The sequence below is a fragment of the Drosophila biarmipes genome, chromosome 2L (genome assembly GCF_025231255.1).
Source record: "Drosophila biarmipes strain raj3 chromosome 2L, RU_DBia_V1.1, whole genome shotgun sequence".
Lineage (NCBI taxonomy): Eukaryota > Metazoa > Arthropoda > Insecta > Diptera > Drosophilidae > Drosophila > Drosophila biarmipes.
Genome location: NC_066612.1, coordinates 5,974,989 through 5,995,265, shown reverse-complemented (window position 1 = coordinate 5,995,265; position 20,277 = coordinate 5,974,989). Strand labels below are relative to the sequence as shown.

The 20,277-nt window shown below is 48.5% G+C and overlaps 5 protein-coding genes and 2 non-coding genes across 8 annotated transcripts; 6 read left to right on the top strand and 1 right to left on the bottom strand.

Moving 5' to 3' along the window:
• Positions 1-37: 37 nt before the first annotated feature.
• On the bottom strand, positions 38-846 carry LOC108027668 (trypsin epsilon-like). Its single transcript, XM_017099213.3, has one exon. The coding sequence runs from the start codon at positions 814-816 to the stop codon at positions 76-78; it is 741 nt and encodes a 246-aa protein (XP_016954702.2). The 5' UTR covers positions 817-846; the 3' UTR covers positions 38-75.
• Positions 844-3,489, top strand: LOC127010639 (hemocytin-like). Its single transcript, XM_050884955.1, has 4 exons — positions 844-858; positions 1,170-1,895; positions 1,974-2,124; positions 2,222-3,489. Exons 1-4 carry the CDS (start codon positions 844-846, stop codon positions 3,325-3,327), a joined length of 1,998 nt encoding a protein of 665 aa, XP_050740912.1. The 3' UTR covers positions 3,328-3,489.
• Positions 3,490-3,586: 97 nt separating this feature from the next.
• On the top strand, positions 3,587-5,118 carry LOC108027665 (reticulon-4-interacting protein 1 homolog, mitochondrial). Its single transcript, XM_017099210.3, has 3 exons — positions 3,587-4,223; positions 4,275-4,880; positions 4,936-5,118. The coding sequence occupies exons 1-3, from the start codon at positions 3,702-3,704 to the stop codon at positions 5,038-5,040; spliced, it is 1,233 nt and encodes a 410-aa protein (XP_016954699.1). The 5' UTR covers positions 3,587-3,701; the 3' UTR covers positions 5,041-5,118.
• Positions 5,119-6,701: 1,583 nt separating this feature from the next.
• Positions 6,702-8,120, top strand: LOC108027670 (uncharacterized). The gene is made up of 2 exons (XM_017099215.3): positions 6,702-6,870; positions 6,943-8,120. Exons 1-2 carry the CDS (start codon positions 6,804-6,806, stop codon positions 7,362-7,364), a joined length of 489 nt encoding a protein of 162 aa, XP_016954704.1. The 5' UTR covers positions 6,702-6,803; the 3' UTR covers positions 7,365-8,120.
• Positions 7,788-19,906, top strand: LOC108027663 (fatty acid synthase). 2 transcript variants are annotated; one of them, XM_044094415.2, is made up of 8 exons: positions 7,788-7,909; positions 9,775-10,040; positions 10,809-12,286; positions 13,358-14,779; positions 15,011-18,820; positions 18,883-18,978; positions 19,448-19,591; positions 19,654-19,906. In XM_044094415.2, exons 2-8 carry the CDS (start codon positions 9,869-9,871, stop codon positions 19,762-19,764), a joined length of 7,233 nt encoding a protein of 2,410 aa, XP_043950350.1. In that variant the 5' UTR covers positions 7,788-7,909; positions 9,775-9,868; the 3' UTR covers positions 19,765-19,906. The 2 variants fall into 2 exon arrangements, with proteins under 2 accessions (XP_043950350.1, XP_016954691.1); XM_017099202.2 differs by having other exon boundaries at positions 7,789-7,909; positions 9,816-10,040.
• LOC122818885 (U5 spliceosomal RNA) lies at positions 12,527-12,646 on the top strand. Its single transcript, XR_006368369.1, has one exon. It is a non-coding gene; the product is annotated as a U5 spliceosomal RNA (small nuclear RNA).
• LOC122818882 (U5 spliceosomal RNA) lies at positions 13,087-13,204 on the top strand. Its single transcript, XR_006368366.1, has one exon. It is a non-coding gene; the product is annotated as a U5 spliceosomal RNA (small nuclear RNA).
• Positions 19,907-20,277: the final 371 nt, after the last annotated feature.

Sequence of the window (20,277 nt, the reverse complement as noted above, 5' to 3'; positions counted from 1 at the left end):
AATATATATTTAATTTTTTTTTAATAATCACATTTATTTGAACATACTTCAATATTAACCGGTGACCGTGACTTATTAAATATTTTCGTTGATTGTCTTATTGAACCAGTTGCGGAAGTAAGCAACATCTGCATAGCCTCCAGGATGGCCATTACCACAACCTCCATAGGAAACTATGCCAATAAGCTTACGATCCGGTAAACTAACCAAAGGTCCGCCAGAATCTCCTTTACATATGTCTCTTCCATCAGCGTGGGCACAAATAATGTCCTCACTATATTTTTTTTTACAATAAGTGGCATCGAGAACCGCCACATGAACGCCTTGTAGAATCGGCCAAGCGAATCCAGCGCCGTATCGGGTATCTCCCCATCCGGAGACCAAGCTCATAGTTCCGCCTTCAGGAGTTTCTTCAGCTAGAGCTATCTTCTGTACATAAGCGCTGAACTTGAGGGGTGACTCCAAAATCAGCACAGCAACATCATTAGTCTTCATAACATAATCAAATTTAGGATGGGATATGGCTTTCAGAACCTTCACCATTTGACCACCTTTACTCCAATGCGAGGATCCAGCGCGAACAGATATGTCATCAATTTGTTTGTCAGTTAGACAGTGAGCAGCAGTCAGAATAACCCGCTCACTATGTATGACTCCACCACAATGGTGAGCCATTTTAATTAACAGTGACACTTGCCAAGGAACATATTCAATGGGAATATGGTGGCCTCCGACAATCCTTTCCTCTGGTCCAGGAATCCGAGCAGCGGAGACCAGGAGAGCAATGGCTGACAAAACCAAATACTTGAAGAACATTTTAACGTTGTTTGACTCAAGTTCCCGATGTCTGAAATGAAAGTTGTGCCACTCTTTTATACAACTATCTGGCGTCAAGCCCGTAACTCATTCCTAAATATAGCCAGGGTCTATAAGTTAGTGACTTAATGGAGAACCTTTTGTTTTGTAACTGGCTATTTTTGGTTCAAAGGTTTTGTTTCTGCAGACCATTTTAAAATATTTTTGTATAAAATTGAACATTATTTTTAGAATAATTACTAAGCTAATAAAATATCTTTGTCATACTATTAGTTGACTTACAGTGATACAAATATGGGACTCTTGCTTTCAATTTCAATTTAAATTAATTCCAAATACTTCCTTGATTCCAGCTTACGGTGCCCTCGGTTCGCTATGGCAGTCGCCTGGAGGGATTGTGCGGCAACTGCAATGGCCTGAGCCTGGACGACCTGCAGGTTAATCCTGCCAAGCCCAAGCCCACGGAGCCACGCCCCTTTGAACTGGTTGACTTTGTGGCCAGCTGGCAGGTGAATGAGCCCCGTCTGGGAATCGACACCCGTTCTTGCCGGGATCAGCAGGTGTGCAAACCGTTGCCGCGGGAGAGGAATGTCTGTTACCAGCTGATCGTTCAGTCCGGAATCTTTGGCCGCTGTCCTCTGCTGGTGGATCCTTTGCCTTTCATAGTGGCCTGTCAGAAGGACTCGTGCACGGCCAGCGATGATAAGGAGGTGGTCTGTGCCGCCCTGACTGCCTACGCGGCGGCCTGCAACCAGGTGGGCGTCTGCGCCGACTGGCGACCCTTCACCCAGTGCCCGGCAAGTTGCCCACCCGGATTGACCTACAAGCCCTGCGATTGCGATGTGTCCTGCGAGACTGGTGTGGATCGGGTGGATCACAGTAACCTGGATGTCATCTTCAAGGGTCGCTGCTTGCACGCCGCCCGCCATGAGGGCTGCTTCTGCCCACCGGATAAGGTGCTCCACCACGGAAGGTGCGTGCCGCCCAAGGAGTGCGTCACCTGTGGCGCCGGACATTACGCCGGCGACGTCTGGCAGCCGGACAAGTGCTCCAGGTGCAAGTGCCTGGCCAGTGGCCAAGTGAGCTGTGTAAAGGAGCAGTGCGGCAGGGACACCGACCACATCTGCCAGAAAGGACACAAGCTGGTCATCCTGTAGCGCGACTTTGAGTGCTGCCCCACGCGAATCTGCGTGGCGGACATCGAGAAGCCCGGACCCATCTGCGAGACGCCCAAGCTGCCCGATTGCGGACCCCATCAGCTTCGCATCGTGGACGAGGATGTCAACGGATGCTCTATTTACAGATGCGGTTAGTTTTTCCTAAGATTCTAAAAACAAATATATTTATCCTGTTGAAATTTCAACTCCTTCTAATTAAATGTCATATATTTTATCTTTATTTCTAGAATGCAAGCCAAGGGATCAGTGTGAACCCCCACCACCGCTGACTGTAAAGCCTGGCGAGAAATTGGAGGAGTTAGTGGATGGATGCTGTCCAAGTTACAAGGTGAGGTGCCTTGACGCGACCTGTCCCAAGCCACCTGCCACCTGCGAGGAGCAGCACCACGAACTAATATCCGAGAAGCAGCCCGGCGATTGCTGTGCGGTGCACAAGTGTGTGCCTCCAAAGGACAGGTGCCTGCACAGGCACAACGACCAGGTGCAGGTGCATCGACCTGGAGACAAGTGGCAATTCCCGGATGATCCCTGCATCGCCTACGAGTGTGTGCTGACGGACCACGTGGTGGTCACCGTGACCACGGTGCTTACCTGCGAGAAGAGGTGTCCCCTGGGATTCACCTACGAGCACACGAACAGCGCCAAGTGCTGCGGATCCTGTGTTCCCTCCAGCTGTGTTCACGATGGAAAGGTCTATAAACCAGATGAAACTTGGGAAAGTCCTGATAAATGCACAATCTACTCGTGTGTTCCCTTCGAGGGGCAACTCATCATTCACGAGCTGCGCGAAACCTGTCCGGATGTGAGCCTCTGCCCGGCGGAACATCTCCAGGATGAAGGAGGCTGCTGCAAGCGCTGCAAGATCCCTCCTCCACCACAAAACAAAGTTGACTGCCAGGCGGTCACGGTGGCACCCAATCTCACCCCGAACATGATCACCTTCCAAGATCCGGATCATGGAGTGTGCCACAATGATGAGCCCATTCAGGGACTGACCCAGTGCGAGGGCGCCTGTAGCTCGGCTTTCCAGTATAATCCGCTCTTGAACAAGTATGAGGATAGATGCAGCTGCTGTGCCGCCACCGGCTTGACCAAGCTCGTGGTGAAGGTTTCATGTGGGGATGGCAGCCAACAGGATCATTTGCTGGAGGTGCCCACGGGCTGTAGCTGTGAATCCTGCAGCAAACATCATCCGGTGCCAACCAAGTCTGGTGGGGATCAGGTTAAAACGAAGGAAAAACCAATCGATACTAATATAAGTATAACTGAGGATGATGAGGAACTTGACCTGCAGGACCTATTAAGCCAAAGTGGAGGAGTTATTTCACGTTAACGAAGTTTCAAACTATATTATAAGTTTTAATACGACCAGAACTTTCAACTATACTGTGAGACTATGTACCATTATAGTAAATCATCAAGACTGGAATGAAACTTAAGTGCATGTTTCTATATCCACACATTAAAATTAGAAATAAACATTAAACAATATTAAAAATAAATGTTTGGTTTCTTGAACATTTCAAATAATAAGAATGTAACGGCCGATAGCTTTGGCTATCAATATGTTATCGATTTTATTTGCCATTATTTTTGACATAACTAGAATCAGCTGTTTTCCAGCAATTACAAAAACCAAAACAAAACAATTTTGTTAGAAAAAATTGTTTAATTTTAAACTCAAGTGTTTTTTAATAAATCCCGGCTATGCAGGCTGCGGGTTTTACCTCTATCCTGTGCCTGAGGCAATGCGCCCTGTCGGCTAGACGCCAGCTTTCCGCCACGGCACAATCCGCGCTTTCCGGCTCCCAAACAAATGATCAGCAATTGCCTCCGCCAAGCATCAAATCCTCGGACAAAATGCGCGGATGGCAGCTGCACAACTACGGCGACATTGACGAGCTGCAGCTCTCCGAGAAGCTGAAGATCCCCCAGATCCGCAGCTCCAACGAGTGCCTCGTGCGGATCAGGGCCACCGCAGTGAATCCCATTGACCTGGCCATGCTTCGTGGCTACGGAGCCACTGTGCTGAACAAGATGCGCTGTCAGCCGGGCGATGGCATCGAGTTCCCCCTCATCCTGGGTCGCGAGTTCTGCGGCGAGTTGGTGCAGACGGGCATGGGTGTTTCTGCGGACTCACTGCCCCTGGGAACCCGCGTCTGGGGAGTGGTGCCCTTGCAGTCCAGCGCAGGAGCTCATGCTGAGTACGTAGCCGTTCCCTCATATTGTGTAAGTACTCACACTACTCAGAAGGTCGTGAAAGTAAACCGTAACCCACAGCTCGCTCCTGCCCCCAAAGAACTGGATGACAGCGAGGCCGCCAGCGTTTTGTATGCCGGATTGACGGCCTGGTCGGGTCTGTACATAACCGGAGGACTGGGTGGTCCTTGTGGAGCCGCCACTGCTTCTGGCGGAGGTGCCCACAAACGGGTCTTAGTCCTGGGCGGCTCTGGTGGCGTTGGCACCTTGGCCATTCAAATCCTCAAGTCGCAAAAAGTTCAAGTTCTGGCAACCTGCAGTGAAAACGCCGTTGAAATGGTGCGGAATCTGGGAGCCGACTTTGTAGTAGACTACAACAACAGCGAGGCCATGGAGGAGCTGTGCAAGTACGCACCTTTCGACATTGTGCTGGACTGTGCCGGTCAAGGAGGCCAGAAGGCGGCGGAATCAAAGGTTGACTTCCGGCAGTATATCACCTTCTCATCCCCGTTGCTGGCCAACATCGATAAGCAGGGATTGGGGCTGGGAGCGCTCAAGAATGTGTTTGATCTGGTCCAGACCAACGTTAAGTCCGTCACGCAGCGCGGAGGTCTTGTGAAGTGGGGCTTCTTCAGTCCCGCACCCCAAGGCATTCAATTCCTACAGAAATTAGTGGAGCAGCGAAAGGTTTGTGTTGCTCTCTCAATTCATTTCCTAGACTAATCCTCTCCTGCCCTTTCAGCTGATGCCGTTGATCGATAGCAGCTACGGGTTCGCTGATCTGCCAAAGGCCTTTGAGAAGATGAAGGACGGACACTTGCGGGGCAAGATTGTGGTGAAGCTCTGAGAGGCAACGGGCGAATGACTGACTGCTATTGTTAATATTGTTTCTGTTCCATTAAACGCTTGTGTTGGTTAATTTAAACACTACAGCGAACTAATTTTCGAAACAAGAACTTTGACGCCATTGAATTGCATCAGAGCTGCTGGCTCACGGTTCAAATAGTGTAATTCCAAGCCAATCTACTGACGCATATGGATCTCTATTACACAAACTAGCCGCGGATCTGCGCGATTAGAGGCCTGACGTCCGTTAAGAATCACCTTTAAATCACCGTGAAAAGCCGCTCTCTCAGCCTCTTATCGTCCATGGATCTGAGGCGTCCAGCCTGAAGGGCAATTGGTCGGCCGGTGTAGCTGCAGCGCAAGTGATTCAACAATTGGCGAGCATACCTTGGCCAGCATTTAACGGGATGGGCGTGCGCCCATCGTTAAACTATTCTCGGACCGATGTTGACGAGGCACGGCGACACACGCCATCGGTCTGCGAAAATTTCCGTGCGTCTAATTTTATTCCATCGCCTGCCTGGCTAGCTGCCGCTGCCCCATTATCGGAGCGACCAATACCCAGATTCGTTATCAGACGTTGAGTGGCCGGCGGGGCGATTCCGCAGCACGCAGCCTGCTCGCTCTAATCACATCGTTCACATGCGTTCGCAACGCTCCCGAGCATCGGAACATGACCAGCGCGCTATCGTCAAGGTCGAGGCTTTCCAAAAGCTAACGAAAAAGCCTCTTCCTCTCCGCTATCATCCGACATAGCCGGCGAAAAAAGCGAAGAATGCACGCGTCTCTGTTTTGTTTTGGTTTTTATTAATAGCACTCAATTTGTTACCGGGCCCGTCACTCTTGATATGATCGGATTTGCCCAGCTGTTGCTAGCCCCTCTGGGAATACCCTTAAAAATGTTTGCTATCCAAATATGTATCATGCGTATCTACTGCTTGGAATACCTATTTTAAGAACAGAGCTTACAATGTAAATTTTGGTTCCATTATGTATGCAAAATGCTCCATCATAATCGCTGTACCTCGACTAAGGCACTAGAGATTGCTGAGGGAAAATGTTGTTTTGTTTGTCTGAGCTTTCTGAAGGCCTTGAAATCCCGGGTCTTATCTGATGTCTGAATGAAATTAGCTATTATTGGGAAAAATTGTCAAGGCAGTAACAAACCTAAACACTCGAGTACAGAGCACTTGTATTTAAGCATAATAATGTGTCGTCCAATGAGTGACTGCTGGTACTGGATGATATAACTTTGTCATCGTCTTTACAATTGCTTTCCCAGGCTCTTTTACGCAATAATATCACAGAAAAATGTTGGGATGGCTTCAGGAAATATTCGGAATATATTTATAGTAAGATAGTTTTCTAGTTAAGAGTCCAATATCAGCAGTGGACTAAGCGAAACTAATGCCCTGACCGGAATTGGAGCAAGCCAATGACATTTTTGGGAAATTATTTGCATTCGATTAAAAGGAATTGGGTCTCGTTAATACTTATTTAATTTGTCTGGTGTATTAATTAGATTTAATTTGGTATTTTAAGCAGTAGAAAGAGGGAAATTGGATTCGCTGTCTGACACTTAATTGCCTTCGATCAAGGATGCCTGTGCTCTGGAAATATTTCGAATCCAATAGGCCAGGTCTGGGCTAATGTCATACTCATTCAACATTTGTTCTTTATACGAATCGGAATACGGGTTCAATACGTCCAGAAAAAGCGTACATAAATATTGAAATTTTCGCGGCCGGCAAAACAAAATTTATAATGGATAGGTATAAGTCCTCTTTGATACCTTATATACTGGATATGCTCAGTCGACAGCCGCAACTATGTGAGTAGCTTTTTATTTAATAAATGGGTCATGAAACTATAATATTTTATGTCGTATCATGTTTCCCATCAGGCACCACCAAGGAAGAATTGATAGACAATATCAAGGATATAATACTCGAGGAGCACATTCGTCCCTTTGGCAGCCTGAAGAAGGCGGTGGAGTTTGCCTTGGAGGTGGGCGTCAGCCTGGGCGTGATCTCCCTGACCGACGAGCGGGTCCGTATGCCCTTCAACTTCCGCAAGAGCCGACCCAAGTTCAAAGTCCCCTCTGGAATTCGGATTACTCCCCGTCTGGGGCGCCGGGTGGTCAAGCAGCGGATGCCAAAGACTGCCGCAAAGGGGCTAAAGAAAAAGAGGGCAGGACGAAAGGAGCAGAAGAAGCCCCGCCAAAAAAGGAAACCCAGTATTCCCCATGAGATCACTCCCAATCCTCCCGCCGTATCCGGGCGTGTTAATGAACCAGACGGACGGGCTTACAACTGGGTTAACTAGGCGCTGGGCGAAGGCACACACTTGGACTAATTACCAGGGCAGGGCCACAAAAAAGCATGCATATAGGAAGGGAAAGGGGTACGGGTACACCTGTCCTGCTCGACGGCGCATTTTCTATTTGATTTGCTCGCAGTTAGAGGCGAGTTTAGCATAAAAATGAATAATTCAGCGCCTGGTTGGGGCAGTCATAATGAGATCGGTGCGCTTTCCATATGCTATCGTTACGGGGATAATTAAAAATGCGTCTTTCGGTGGCCCCTGTCCCCGCAGGTCCAATATATATAAGGAATCCGTCGAGTGCAGCCCTTGTTCAGTCTGTCTGCGGAACAAGTCGGATCTATACGTGCCCACCAACAAAAGGATATAAAAGGATATACACGCCAACAGGAAGGACCTGCAATCCCAGCCGATATCCTAGATATCCCCGAACGGAATACAAAAAGGATACGCGATCAGTGTATACCGATCAGTGGCCGTTGAAAAGTGACCTCTTGCCCTCCCCCAAAACCCAAGAAATAGAATTCCGATTTAGTGTCATACGAAATGTGAGTCAAAGTCAATAAAAAAGAGTGGCGTGTTTTAAAACTGCGATCTATTTTTTTCAAAAAAGAAAGGAATTGTAAATGCTAAGACGCATTGAAGAACCTTCTTGCGATCTAGAAACGTATTATAAATACTACGGCGTACTGAACCAAGCCAAGATCTAACACTGTTCAAAGAAATTCTAATAAATGCACGTGTCGAGTGGTCAAACTACTTATCTTTAATTCAGAGAATTTCTTTAAGTGCTGAATACCAATGGTGTGATGTTTCAAATTCCTGAAAGTGATACGCTAATCGCATAATGAATTGCAAAAGTGGTCATAACTATACTAATTTTAAAGTTCTTTAAAAGCCTATTTCGTATAAAAAATATATATAAAAAATGGTGAATATCCTTTAAAAGGACTCGTGACTATATTTTTTTGTGAAAATAAAAAAACGTTGCCTGTTATTAAAGCTTAACATTTAAAAACTAGACTTTGGACTAATCCAAAATTACCAAAATAAGCTACATTTGTGGTTTTAAGGACTCTATAAACCTAATAGAAAAAGAAACCCCCGAAATTACTATAATCTTGGACTAAAAATGGATTTAAAAATCGTATTATGCTCTTGAGAAACGAAAAAAATGGTGCCTCTACAATCATCATTTATTCTGTAGACACCTCGAATCTGTCTTTGGGGAACCTTTGATCCCAGCAGACCATTCAGTTCATTATGCCCATTGTGTGCGTACTGGCACGCGCCGCTTTCGTTGATTCGAGTGTTAGCATAGCATTTGGGGGGAATATTCTGTGAAGAGCTTATCGGGTCTATCCCCCCAACGCACCCCAATCCCGTCCAGGTGCAGTGCACGCAGCCGAGAGCTGGACGACTATCTCGAGAGCCGGCTCCCGTAACCTGGCAACAGGAAACCCAGTGAATCGCTCTCGGCTCCCTCCTCCGTTTTGGATTTTTTTTTGCCAAATAGGCAAATCGTACGATCCCTGCATACAGTTTTGATAGGAAAGGAAAGGTGACTACTGCAGTGGTTCCTTATCAGCGGGGCGACAAAATTCATTAAATCAAGTGGGGAGAATCGATTGCCATCAAGTGCTTATTACTCATAAAATGTCGATTGAGCACTTTTTATAGGAAAGCCTTATCTAGGCATCTACGATTAGTAGATCGACTTTTAAAAAGATCCTCAAAAGCTTGTCACCTAAATGGCAAGCTGTAGAAATTGTGGAAACATACACCAAACATATGTTATAGTTCTGCATTTCATTGTTAAACTAAAGCTTTATATCGATTTGATATTTGATCACCCTTTAATTTCTAAAAACTGATATATCAAATTCTTCAAGTTAATATGGCATGCTTAACTTTTTGCGTTGTACTTACCTATTTCTAGCAAATCGGCTGGCCTATCATTATTTATTTTGATTGTTTTCATTTTTTCCCTGAGGTGACAAATTTTGTTTTCTCGTGAATGTAATGGCAATCTTGTTTACAAAAAGTGTATGCTGATAACGATATTCGGTCTTCAACGGCTCAATTGCTTGGAAAAATTTAAGGTCAAATTATGATTTGAAAAAATAAACATGAATTATGTTTTATTAAAACTAAGTGTTTTTTAGAGAAGCTCTTACTTATCAGTTGTTTATGTCTGGCACACCTTTCTTTTATAAACGGGGAGTAAATACTATAAATTATTATGATAATTTAAAACTGATTAATGCAAAGCGTGTGCCTTGTATAATACGAAAAATATTTAATTTTTAAAAGTGTATTTGATAGAGAATATATAACCCAGGCCCATATGGGCCTAATTTACTTGGTTATATATTCTTAGAGATTTTTATGAAACCATAATTCTTTATTATAGATTCTTTGGGGATCGGATACGATATTTTGCCAAATTTCCAGATCTTCGTATAGTTGGGTCCTCATACAGACTGAGCCAGGACAAAGCCCCCAGCATGCCGAACAAGAAGAAAGCCCAGGCGGCGAAGGCGGCGAGCGAAGATGGAGACATCGTGATCTCAGGACTCTCCGGCAAATTGCCGGAGAGCAGCAACATCGAGGAGTTCAAGTACAACCTGCTCAACGGCATCGACATGGTCACAGATGAGCCCCGCCGCTGGGAAGCAGGTTGGTACCAACTACAAATACTTCCATCTCTTCCAGGCTAAGGTACCCCCTTACACGAATAACACACCTCTGACTCATAGCAAACTCTCAACGACCCACCCTTGAGTTTTATTTCGCTTTCTTTTTCGTTTTATCTTTTTCTCAAGACCCTCGATCTCCTCCGTCGAAATAATTCTCAATTGGTTATGGCTGACTCTGCGTAGGGATTCCCTCGATCGTCGGGGAAGATAAAGTCTCGATCCCCGCTTCAGTTGCGGAGTGCAAGCTTGCGCAATGTGGCGGAGGTGAAGAGCACATTTTTCGAGGCAATTTTTGTAGTGCCTCGCCGCGTTCTGCTGCCTGGCCGTGAGAAATCAATATGAAACCGGTCTGGATATTACGATGCCTCATAAGCTGCTGTCTTTATTTTCTACCATTAACAATTGGATTTAAAGGCAAAAAAGATTAACAATGCAGTTAGGTACTATATCTTTCTAGAGGTATTTGATATGAGAACTTTTTAGGAAGTCTACATTCATGTATAAAAAATATATAGCAGTACAGGTTAAGATTCTGCTGCCCTTAGATCCTAAATATTATATTATACCTCTCTTAAATGAGTTGGTATAATAACTCTAGTTCAGTTACAAAATGTATATAAGAAATAGTATTCATGTTCTTCTAAAATGTGTAATATTAATGGTCCCATAAGTACCATAATAATAAGAATATAATAAGAACAATATCTTTTTTAGATATATTAAATATTCCCCACTTCGCTCCCAACAGGCATCTACGGCCTCCCCGAGCGCATGGCCAAAATGAAGGACTCCGATCTGGAGAAGTTCGACGACAAGTTCTTCAGCGTGCACCAGAAGCAGGCGGAGCTGATGGACCCCTGCATGCGGATGCTGCTGGAGCTGACCCACGAGGCGATCATCGATGCGGGCATCAATCCCGCCCAGCTGCGGGGCAGTCGGACGGGCGTCTACATAGGCCTCTCCTTCGTGGAGACGGAGCACGAGATCCCGAACATGGAGCCGAGCAGCATCAATGGCTACTGCCTGACGGGATGTGCGCGGGCCATGTTCGCCAACCGCATCTCCTACACGTTCGACTTCAAGGGCCCCAGCTTCATCGTGGACACCGCCTGCTCCAGCTCGCTGGTGGCCTTGAACCACGCCTTCGCCGACATGCGGGCGGGTCGCTGCGACTACGCCCTGGTGGCCGGTGTGAATCTCATCCTGAAACCCATCTTTGCCCTCCAGTTCCTGCGGCTGGGCATCGTCAGCCACGACGGCTCCTGCAAGACCTTCGATGCGGCGGCCAATGGCTATGCCCGGGCGGACACGTGTGCCGTGGTGCTGCTCCAGAGGCGAAAGGAGGCCAAGCGGGTGTACGCCAGCATCCTGAATGTGCGCACAAACACGGATGGCTTCAAGGAACAGGGCGTGACCTTTCCAGATGGCCGGATGCAGCAGGCTTTGCTGGAGGAAACATATAGCGAAATAGGCCTTAATCCGGATGATGTGGTCTACGTGGAGGCACATGGCAGTGGCACACCAGTGGGCGATGACCAGGAGGCCAACATGCTGAGCAACTTCTTCTGTCGGCCCTCGCGATCAAGTCCGCTGCTCATTGGCTCGGTGAAGTCCAACATGGGTCACGCGGAGCCTGCCTCCGGGGTGAGTGCCCTGGCCAAGATGATCATCGCCATGGAGGAGGGCATCATTCCAAAAAATCTGCACTACCGCACTCCGAATCCTTCGGTTCCGGCCTTGGTCGATGGACGTCTCAAGGTGGTGGAACGGAACCTCCCCTGGCAGGGTGGCATCGTGGGTCTCAACTCCTTCGGCTTTGGAGGAGCCAATGCCCATGTGGTGCTCAAGTCCCATGCGAAGGCCAAAGTTCCTAGGGCTTCTCCAAATGCGAAGGAGGCCGAGCAATCCCTGAGGCTAGTCACCTGCTCTGGCCGCACGGAGGAGGCAGTGCATCAGTTGCTGAAAGTGGCCACCGAGCAAAAGGCCGATCCGGAGCTGCTGACCCTTATCAATGACATCCATTCCCATCCGATTCCCTTGCATCCGTTCAGGGGATACGCTGTCCTGGGGTCCAGTGGCTCCGTCAAGGAGGAGGTGCTGCCCTACGAGGAGGAAGAGCGACCCATCTGGTTCGTCTACGCCGGCATGGGCAGCCAGTGGGCCAGCATGGCCAAGGATCTCATGCAGCTGGAGGTGTTCCGAAAGTCCATTGAAAAGTGCGCCGAGGTGAGTTTAGTGTTTAGTATTTAGTGTTTAAATAGCCTTAGCCTCTTACGTTTAACACATTTCCTAACCATTACGATACGGATTTTCTTTTGAGGGAAGAAAACCCTTAAGGTTTTACCTGAAGATCCCACCCTTATCTAAAATTATAGCCCACCTTTGGGCAATACCTTTCTCTCGTTAAAATTCCCAAGTGGTTCTAGCACAACTCGGGTACAGACACCCTTGGCTGGCGTTGAAAAGTTACTCTGGTTTCTCTTCAATTGTCGAATAAATCTTTCGCCTTTTACTAAAGATTTCCGTGGAGAGGAACACTATAATGAGTCTAAACTAATTTTTTGTTCAGAGCCCCGAAGGCGTATGCGTTTGGGGCCATCATTTATAAATTATACCATATTTTGCCTTATTCAGAGTTGAAAGTATTTAGCTTTTAAGTTAAAGTGTTAAGGATCTACGGTTGTATTTTAAACGTACGATCAGTTTAATCTTGGGTAGTAATAGCAAGAAGTGTTTTAGACAACTATTCCTACTTTATAGATCATTTCAGTATATAATTTGTTTTTAAATTCAATCTGAATATACACTGTTAAATTACTTTAAGTTATTTCCTTTGTTTGATACGATCAAACTACATTTAAAATGGTTATCTTGAATGAAATTCAAAAACAAAATATTTGAAACATGCATTCTTTACCTAATCTTCTTCCTGAAAAATGTTGATCACTACCCTACACTATTTTACTATAATTCCCAATTGGTTCTCGTCTATATCAAATGTAGATGCATTTCTTTGGGGTGAAAATTTACTCTGGTTTCTCTTCAATTGTCGAATAAATCTTTCGCCTTTTACTAAAGATTTCCGTGGAGAGGAACACTCTAATGAGTCTAAAATGAATTTTTCCTAGAGCCCTGAAGGAGTAATCCTTGTGGGGCCATGAACAATAAATTAAATTAAATTAGTAGTCTGTTTTGTTAAACAAACGAAATTTTATTTTATTTAAAACTTTAACAATCAACTTAATAGTATCTCATCTCGAATTTACATTAGATTATTACTTTACTAATTTATTCTAGGTGCTAGCCAAGGTGGACTTTGATCTCATAGAAGTACTGACCCGCTCCACAGAACGTACCTTTGACAACATGTTGTACTCCTTCGTGTCCGTGTCCGCCGTTCAGGTGGCACTGACAGATCTTCTCCGGGTGCTGGAGATCCGGCCTGATGGCATCATTGGCCACTCGGCTGGTGAGCTGGGAGCAGCCTACATGGACGGATGTCTCACGGCAGAGCAAACTGTGCTGGCCGCCTACTGGCGCGGTAGGAGTGTCCTGGACACTCCGGATCTGCCACGAGGAAAGATGGCAGCGGTGGGTCTCAGCTGGGAGGAGATCAGAGCCCATATCCCAGAGGATTGCTATCGAGTGTGTCACAATAGCGAAGATAACTGCACAGTTTCCGGGCCACCGGATTCCATGGATGCAATGATCAAGAAGCTGACGGCGGAGGGAACCTTTGTGAGGGAAGTGGGTTCCGGAGGCTATGCCTTCCATAGTCCGTACATTGCAGGAGCAGCTCCCATGCTACGTAGAAATCTGGAGAAACTGATCCCGGAACCCATTGAGAAGAGTCCCCGGTGGCTGAGTACCAGCGTCAAAGAAGAGGATTGGGAAACGGAGAAGAACCACCTGGCATCCGCTGGTTACTTCATAAGCAACCTGATCTCGCCCGTGCTCTTCCACCAGGCCGTCAAGAAGATCCCACAGAATGCCCTCATTGTGGAGATAGCACCCCATGGACTCTTCCGGGCGATACTCCGATCCCTGAGCCCCCAGATCAGCTATGTGAGCCTGATGCAACGCGGTCATGCCAACAACTTTGAGTTCCTGCTGAGTCAGTTGGGCAGACTCTTCGCCGCCGGAGGTCAGCCACAGATCCTGAAGATCTCCCCTGCCATTAGCTACCCCGTCTCCCGAGGCACTGCCATGCTGGGCTCCCTGATTGGTTGGGATCACAGCCAGAAATGGAACTATCCGAAGTTCAAGGGCGGTCGGCAAGCGGGCCAGCTGAGCGTGGAACTGGATTTGGGCAAGGAGGAGAATGCCTATCTGGCTGGGCACACTATCGACGGGAGGATTCTGTTCCCGGCCACCGGCTACATGACTTTGGCCTGGATGAGTCTCGCTCAGCAGCAGGGATTGGACTACCTGCGCACTCCCGTGCTCTTCGAGGATGTCGTCTTCCATCGGGCCACGATTCTTAGCGTGGGCACCGTGGTGAAACTGACACTCAACTTCTTCCCGGGCAGCAGCTCCTTCGAAATCTGCGAGGGCAGCAGCCTGGTGGCATCGGGAAAGATCCGCCTGGTGACCAATGTTCAGCAGGAGCAACTGCAGCTGCCATCTCTGCCAGGCATCGCTGGCTCCAACAAGCTGAGCACCAAAGACATCTACAAGGAACTGAGGCTGAGGGGCTACGACTACAGTGGGGTTTTCCAGGTGAGTTTTAAGTAAAATAAATATTAAATTAAGTACTTTTTCCGCTTATTAAATTTTAATGTTAAATTTAAATAAATGTTTAAAAGAATTGAATTACTAATAACTATTCAAATATATTATCAGAACTATTTATATAATGAATATTTAATTATTTGAAATTATTAATTAATTGTTCAATGAATGAGAGCTAAACCTTTTTTATTATGTTTACAATAACCAACTTAAAATCAGGGCATTTTGGAGACGGATATAGCGGCGGTGACAGGTCGCCTGCAGTGGGCGGATAACTGGATCAGCTTCATGGACACCATGCTGCAGTTCCGCATCCTGAGCAACGACATCCGCGAGCTGTACGTGCCCACGGGGATCGAGAGGGCCCTAATAGATCCTCTGAAGCATCTGGAGCTGGCCAAGAAGCACCAGCAGAAGCTGACGGTCAACTGGCACCGCAACATCTCGGTGGTCAAGTGCGGCGGAGTGGAGATCCACAAGATGAAAACCGCCCAGACCCAGAGGCGGTCCGGTGGCCAATCCGCGCCCAGCTTGGAGCGCTACAGATACTGGCCACATTTCCAGCACCTGGGCCAGCGGGAGGATCAGCAGAAGTCGAGGAGCACAGCTCTGGCGGTGGCCATTCAATTGGTGATCGAAAACAGCGGCGGAGCTATGAAGCTCAAGGGCGTGGAACTGGCTGGAACTAAGTCCTCCTTGGATAACCTAACTGCCCCGCAGCTGGTTGAGCTAATAGAGCGAGAGCCCATCCTGGTGGCTGACCTTGCGGTGGTCAGCAGCTCCTCCAACGAATCCGAACTTGGTGATCAGCTCAAAGAGCATGGCATTAGGTTGATATTCAAAGATATCTCTGCTGGCGCAGTGGAGCAGCAGTGTCATTTCGTATACTCCTCGGACATTCTGGCCAAAAACTCTCTCAAGGATCTGCAACACTGCCTGGATAGCCTAAAAGCTGAGACGGGTTTCCTGCTCCTGGAGGAAGCCGCCAGCAGGTACAACATAATAGGAAAGGAGAAGTTGAACAAACTGAAGTTGGTGCCCGTTTTGGAGCAGTTCTTTGGGGCAGATCGAGTCCTAGTCCTGGTCAGAAAAGCTGCGACTATCCAATCTACCCAGAATCTCATTCTTCAGCTGACCAACCGGCAGTTCAAGTGGGTCAATGATCTGAAAAGTCAGTTTGCCAAAGCCCAAGCGGAGCAGAAGAATCTCTACTTGGTGGCTCAGGGGGAACCCAATTCCGGAGCTTTGGGCTTGATGAACTGCCTGAAGAGGGAGTCGGGTGGAAACTGTCTGCGGCTCTATCTGATCCTTGATGAAGGTGTGCCCCAGTTTTCCCTGGACGATCCCTTCTACGCCGAACAGTTGGCCAAGGATCTGGCCATTAATGTGTACAGGAATGGAAATTGGGGCAGCTTCCGTCACCTGAAGATGGAATCTCAATCACCCCTGCTGCCCGTGGAGCAGGCCTATGTGAACACCCTGGTAAAGGGCGATCTCTCCTCGCTGCGCTGGATCGAGAGTCCCCGTTCGAATCCCAGCCAGTCGCACCTGGAGCCCTGTACCGTCTATTATGCTCCTCTAAATTTCCGAGACGTGATGCTGGCCTCGGGCAAACTGGGTGTAGATGCTCTGCCAGGGGATCTGGCCTACCAGGACTGCGTCCTAGGACTGGAGTTTGCTGGTAGGGACTCTCGTGGCCGTCGCATCATGGCCATGGTCACTGCTAAGTCCCTGGCCACCAACTGCCTGGCAAACAAGAATCTTCTTTGGGAAATCCCCTCGAAATGGACGATGGAGGAGGCCTCTACGGTTCCCTGTGTTTACGCCACTGTCTATTATGCCTTGGTGGTCCGAGGACAGATGAAGGAGGGTGAGAAGATCCTTATCCATGCTGGTTCCGGAGGAGTGGGTCAGGCTGCCATTTCGGTAGCCCTAGCTCACGGATTGACCGTGTTCACCACCGTGGGCAGCAAGGAGAAACGGGAGTTCCTGCTCAAGAGATTTCCCAAGTTGCAGGCCAGGAACATCGGCAATTCCCGAGACACATCCTTCGAGCAGCTGGTCATGAGTGAGACCCACGGAAATGGAGTGGAACTGGTGCTTAACTCCCTCTCGGAGGAGAAGCTGCAGGCCTCCATCCGGTGCCTGGCACTGAATGGTCGCTTCCTGGAGATTGGTAAGTTCGATTTGAGTAACAACACCCCCTTGGGCATGTCGGTGTTCCTCAAGAACACCTCCTTCCACGGGATTCTCCTGGACAGCGTGATGGAGGGGGAGGAGGAGATGCAGCTGATGGTGGCCAAGCTGGTCACGGAGGGCATCAAGAGTGGAGCAGTCCAGCCGCTGCCCACCACCGTCTTTGCGGAGCAGGAAATCGAGAAGGCCTTCCGCTTCATGGCCTCCGGTAAGCATATTGGCAAGGTGGTGGTCAAGGTGCGTCTGGAGGAGGAGCAGCAGGCGGCTCTTCCGCGTCTCCGGCAGATCCAGGCCATTCCCCGCTCCTACATGCACCCGGAGAAGAGCTACATCCTGGTCGGAGGCCTGGGAGGATTTGGCCTTGAGCTGGCCCACTGGCTGGTGTCCCGAGGAGCCCGCTTCCTGGTCCTCAGCTCTCGTTCGGGAGTGAAGAGTGGCTACCAGGCTCTAATGATTCGTCGCTGGCACGACCGGGGAGTTCAGGTGCAGATCGACACCAATGACGTTACCACCGCCGTGGGCTGCCAGAAACTGCTGGAGGTGAGCAACAAGTTGGCCCTGGTTGGGGGCATCTTCAACCTGGCGGCGGTGCTGCGCGATGGTCTGATCGAGGATCAGAGCGCGAAGGACTTTGAGAAGGTAGCGGCACCCAAGCTGCTCGCCACCCAGCACCTGGACAAGATCTCCCGGGAGATTTGCCCCGCCCTGGAGTACTTTGTCTGCTTCTCTAGCTTGTCCTGTGGAAGAGGTAATGTGGGACAGGCCAACTACGGACTGGCCAACTCCACAATGGAGAGGATATGCGAGCAGCGACAGGAATATGGTTATCCGGGTACAGCCATCCAGTGGGGAGCCATCGGCGACACCGGGCTGATCATGGAGCACATGGGCAACAACGAGACGGTGGTGGGTGGCACCCTGCCGCAGCGGATGAACAGCTGCCTGGAGACCATGGACCTGTTCCTGCAGCAGCCCCATCCCGTTATGGCCTCCATGGTGGTGGCCGAGAAGCGCAAGACGGAGCAGGCCAACCGGCTAAGTCTGATAGCGACCATTGCGAATATCATGGGCCTGAGGGATGTGAAGAGTGTCGCCGACAAGACGACCCTCTTCGACATGGGCATGGACTCGCTGATGAGCACGGAGATCAAGCAGACGCTGGAGCGGCACTTCGACCTGGTCCTGAGTGCCCAGGAGATCCGCCAGCTGACCTTCAGTGCCCTAAGGCAGATCGATGCCCAGGAGCAACCCTCAGTGGCGTCAACCTCCTCCTCCTCCTCCTCCGCCACATTATCGGGAGCCAAGAAGGAGGCCCACTTGGAGGTGCAACCCCAGAGCGATGAGACGCGCAAGGTATTCGCCAAGGAAGTATTACCCCAGCAGGTGACAGTGCGCCTCCGATCGAAGGCGCCGGTGGCCAGCGAGGATCCGGCCGTGTTCTTCCTGGCCCCCATCGAGGGCTTCACAATAGCCGTGGAGGCGCTGGCCGCCTCGCTCACCTGCCCCGCCTACGGGCTGCAGTGCACGGAGCAGGTGCCCCTGGAGTCCATCGAGGCCTGCGCCGCCTACTATCTCAGCCAGATCCAGAAGCTCCAGCCCCTCGGTCCCTATCACATCGTGGGCTACTCCTACGGCTGTCTGCTCGCCCACGCCATCGGGGTGGCGCTGGAGCAGCGTCGCTTCGGGGTCAAGGTCATAATGCTGGACGGAGCGCCCACCATGGCCAGTGGCTACGTCCAGGAGGCCAAGAAGCAGACGGACGACCTCAACCGCCAGCAGTCCATGACGCTGGCCTACTTCGGAGCCCTGCTCGCCGACGTGGACTACAACCAGGTGGGGTTTTCTAATGTCTTCTTGGACTCTTTTATTTATTCCTGTGATCCCCCCTCTTGAAGCTGCTGCAAGTCCTCGACGGGTTCCAGACATGGCCCTCCAAGCTGGACAAGCTGGCTGACACTCTGGCCGGCCACACGCAGCAAACCAGAGAAGTGGTAAGTCTTTGGATCTCACTTTTTCAGCCAGTCAAATTTGTAGCTCACTTGATTGTATAATATATATAATATTATTGCACATGTCGATCTATAGATTGGTAATCAAAGTAAATCTATATTAATGTATCATTTTCAATATAAAGTTCCTCAATATTGGCACATGCCAATCCGTAGATTGATAATCTAGCTAAATCCATATATTACTTGTACTTATAATCTAAGCTGATGCACAAATACCTGTTCTTAAGGGTGTGTTTATATTTCTTCAAGTAGTATGCATTACTGGGGGCAACTGAACAAGTGTTTATTTTTATGGCCGGAAAAAAAGTGTCTTAATAAAGTGCAAAAAAGGTACTATAATATTATGGTACTTAGCAGTTTGATCAAGACTTGATAAATCTGGGAGGTTTATTGACTTTTAATTTATTAAGATACAGAATTTAAATCCCTTATATCTTTATAACTGCAGATCAAGAAGGCCGCCTGCATGTTCAAACAGAAGCTACTGCTTTCCGAGAGTTACAAGGGCGCCCAGCAGCTCCACAGCGATGTGGTGCTGATCAAGTCGGCGGAGCACAATGCGATCATGGCCCAGGACTATGGCCTGAAGGAGGTAAGTTAATTCCAATCTAGGACTATTAGAATTTCTAGTAATATCCTTTTAATCCCCTGCAGATTTGCAGTGCCCAGATCGATATGCATGTGGTGCAGGGCACTCACAGGACTTTCCTCAAGGAGCCGCACACTCTTCAGATCATCGAACGCGTCCTGAGGAAGCGTCCCTAGTGGAGGAGCTGTAGTTCGTAGTCCCCTTCCTTTAATAATGTTGAAGAATTCCTTTGTAGATTTTAATGTACCCCCTAACCAAACCAATACACGTAGCAATCCTGCAGAGGTTGTTTAATTATAATCGACTAATTGCCATGCAGACGACCTCTTTTAACTGGAACCTTTTGAAGTTAACAAATTATTAAGATATACTACTTATTTTTTATTTCATAAGTCATTTAATTGATGATTTAATAGTGTTTTCGGTTAGAGAAGTTCGTGCTGTGCCTCAGCTTTTAATCGCAAATTAGAGTCGCGTGGTACTCGCATGATTTGCCCGATGAATCACATCGATCCGATCGTTCTGACCCGTGCTGGCTGGCTTTATTGACCCGCTCAGGCTGGAGCAGACTTCGGTTCGGCGTACCTTTCCACAATTGATAATGCCGCCCACTCTATCGCGCCCGTGATCTCGCCAGACGATTAATAATCGACGAAAAAGTGGTCCGACTTTGGCGGGCAAATCAAATT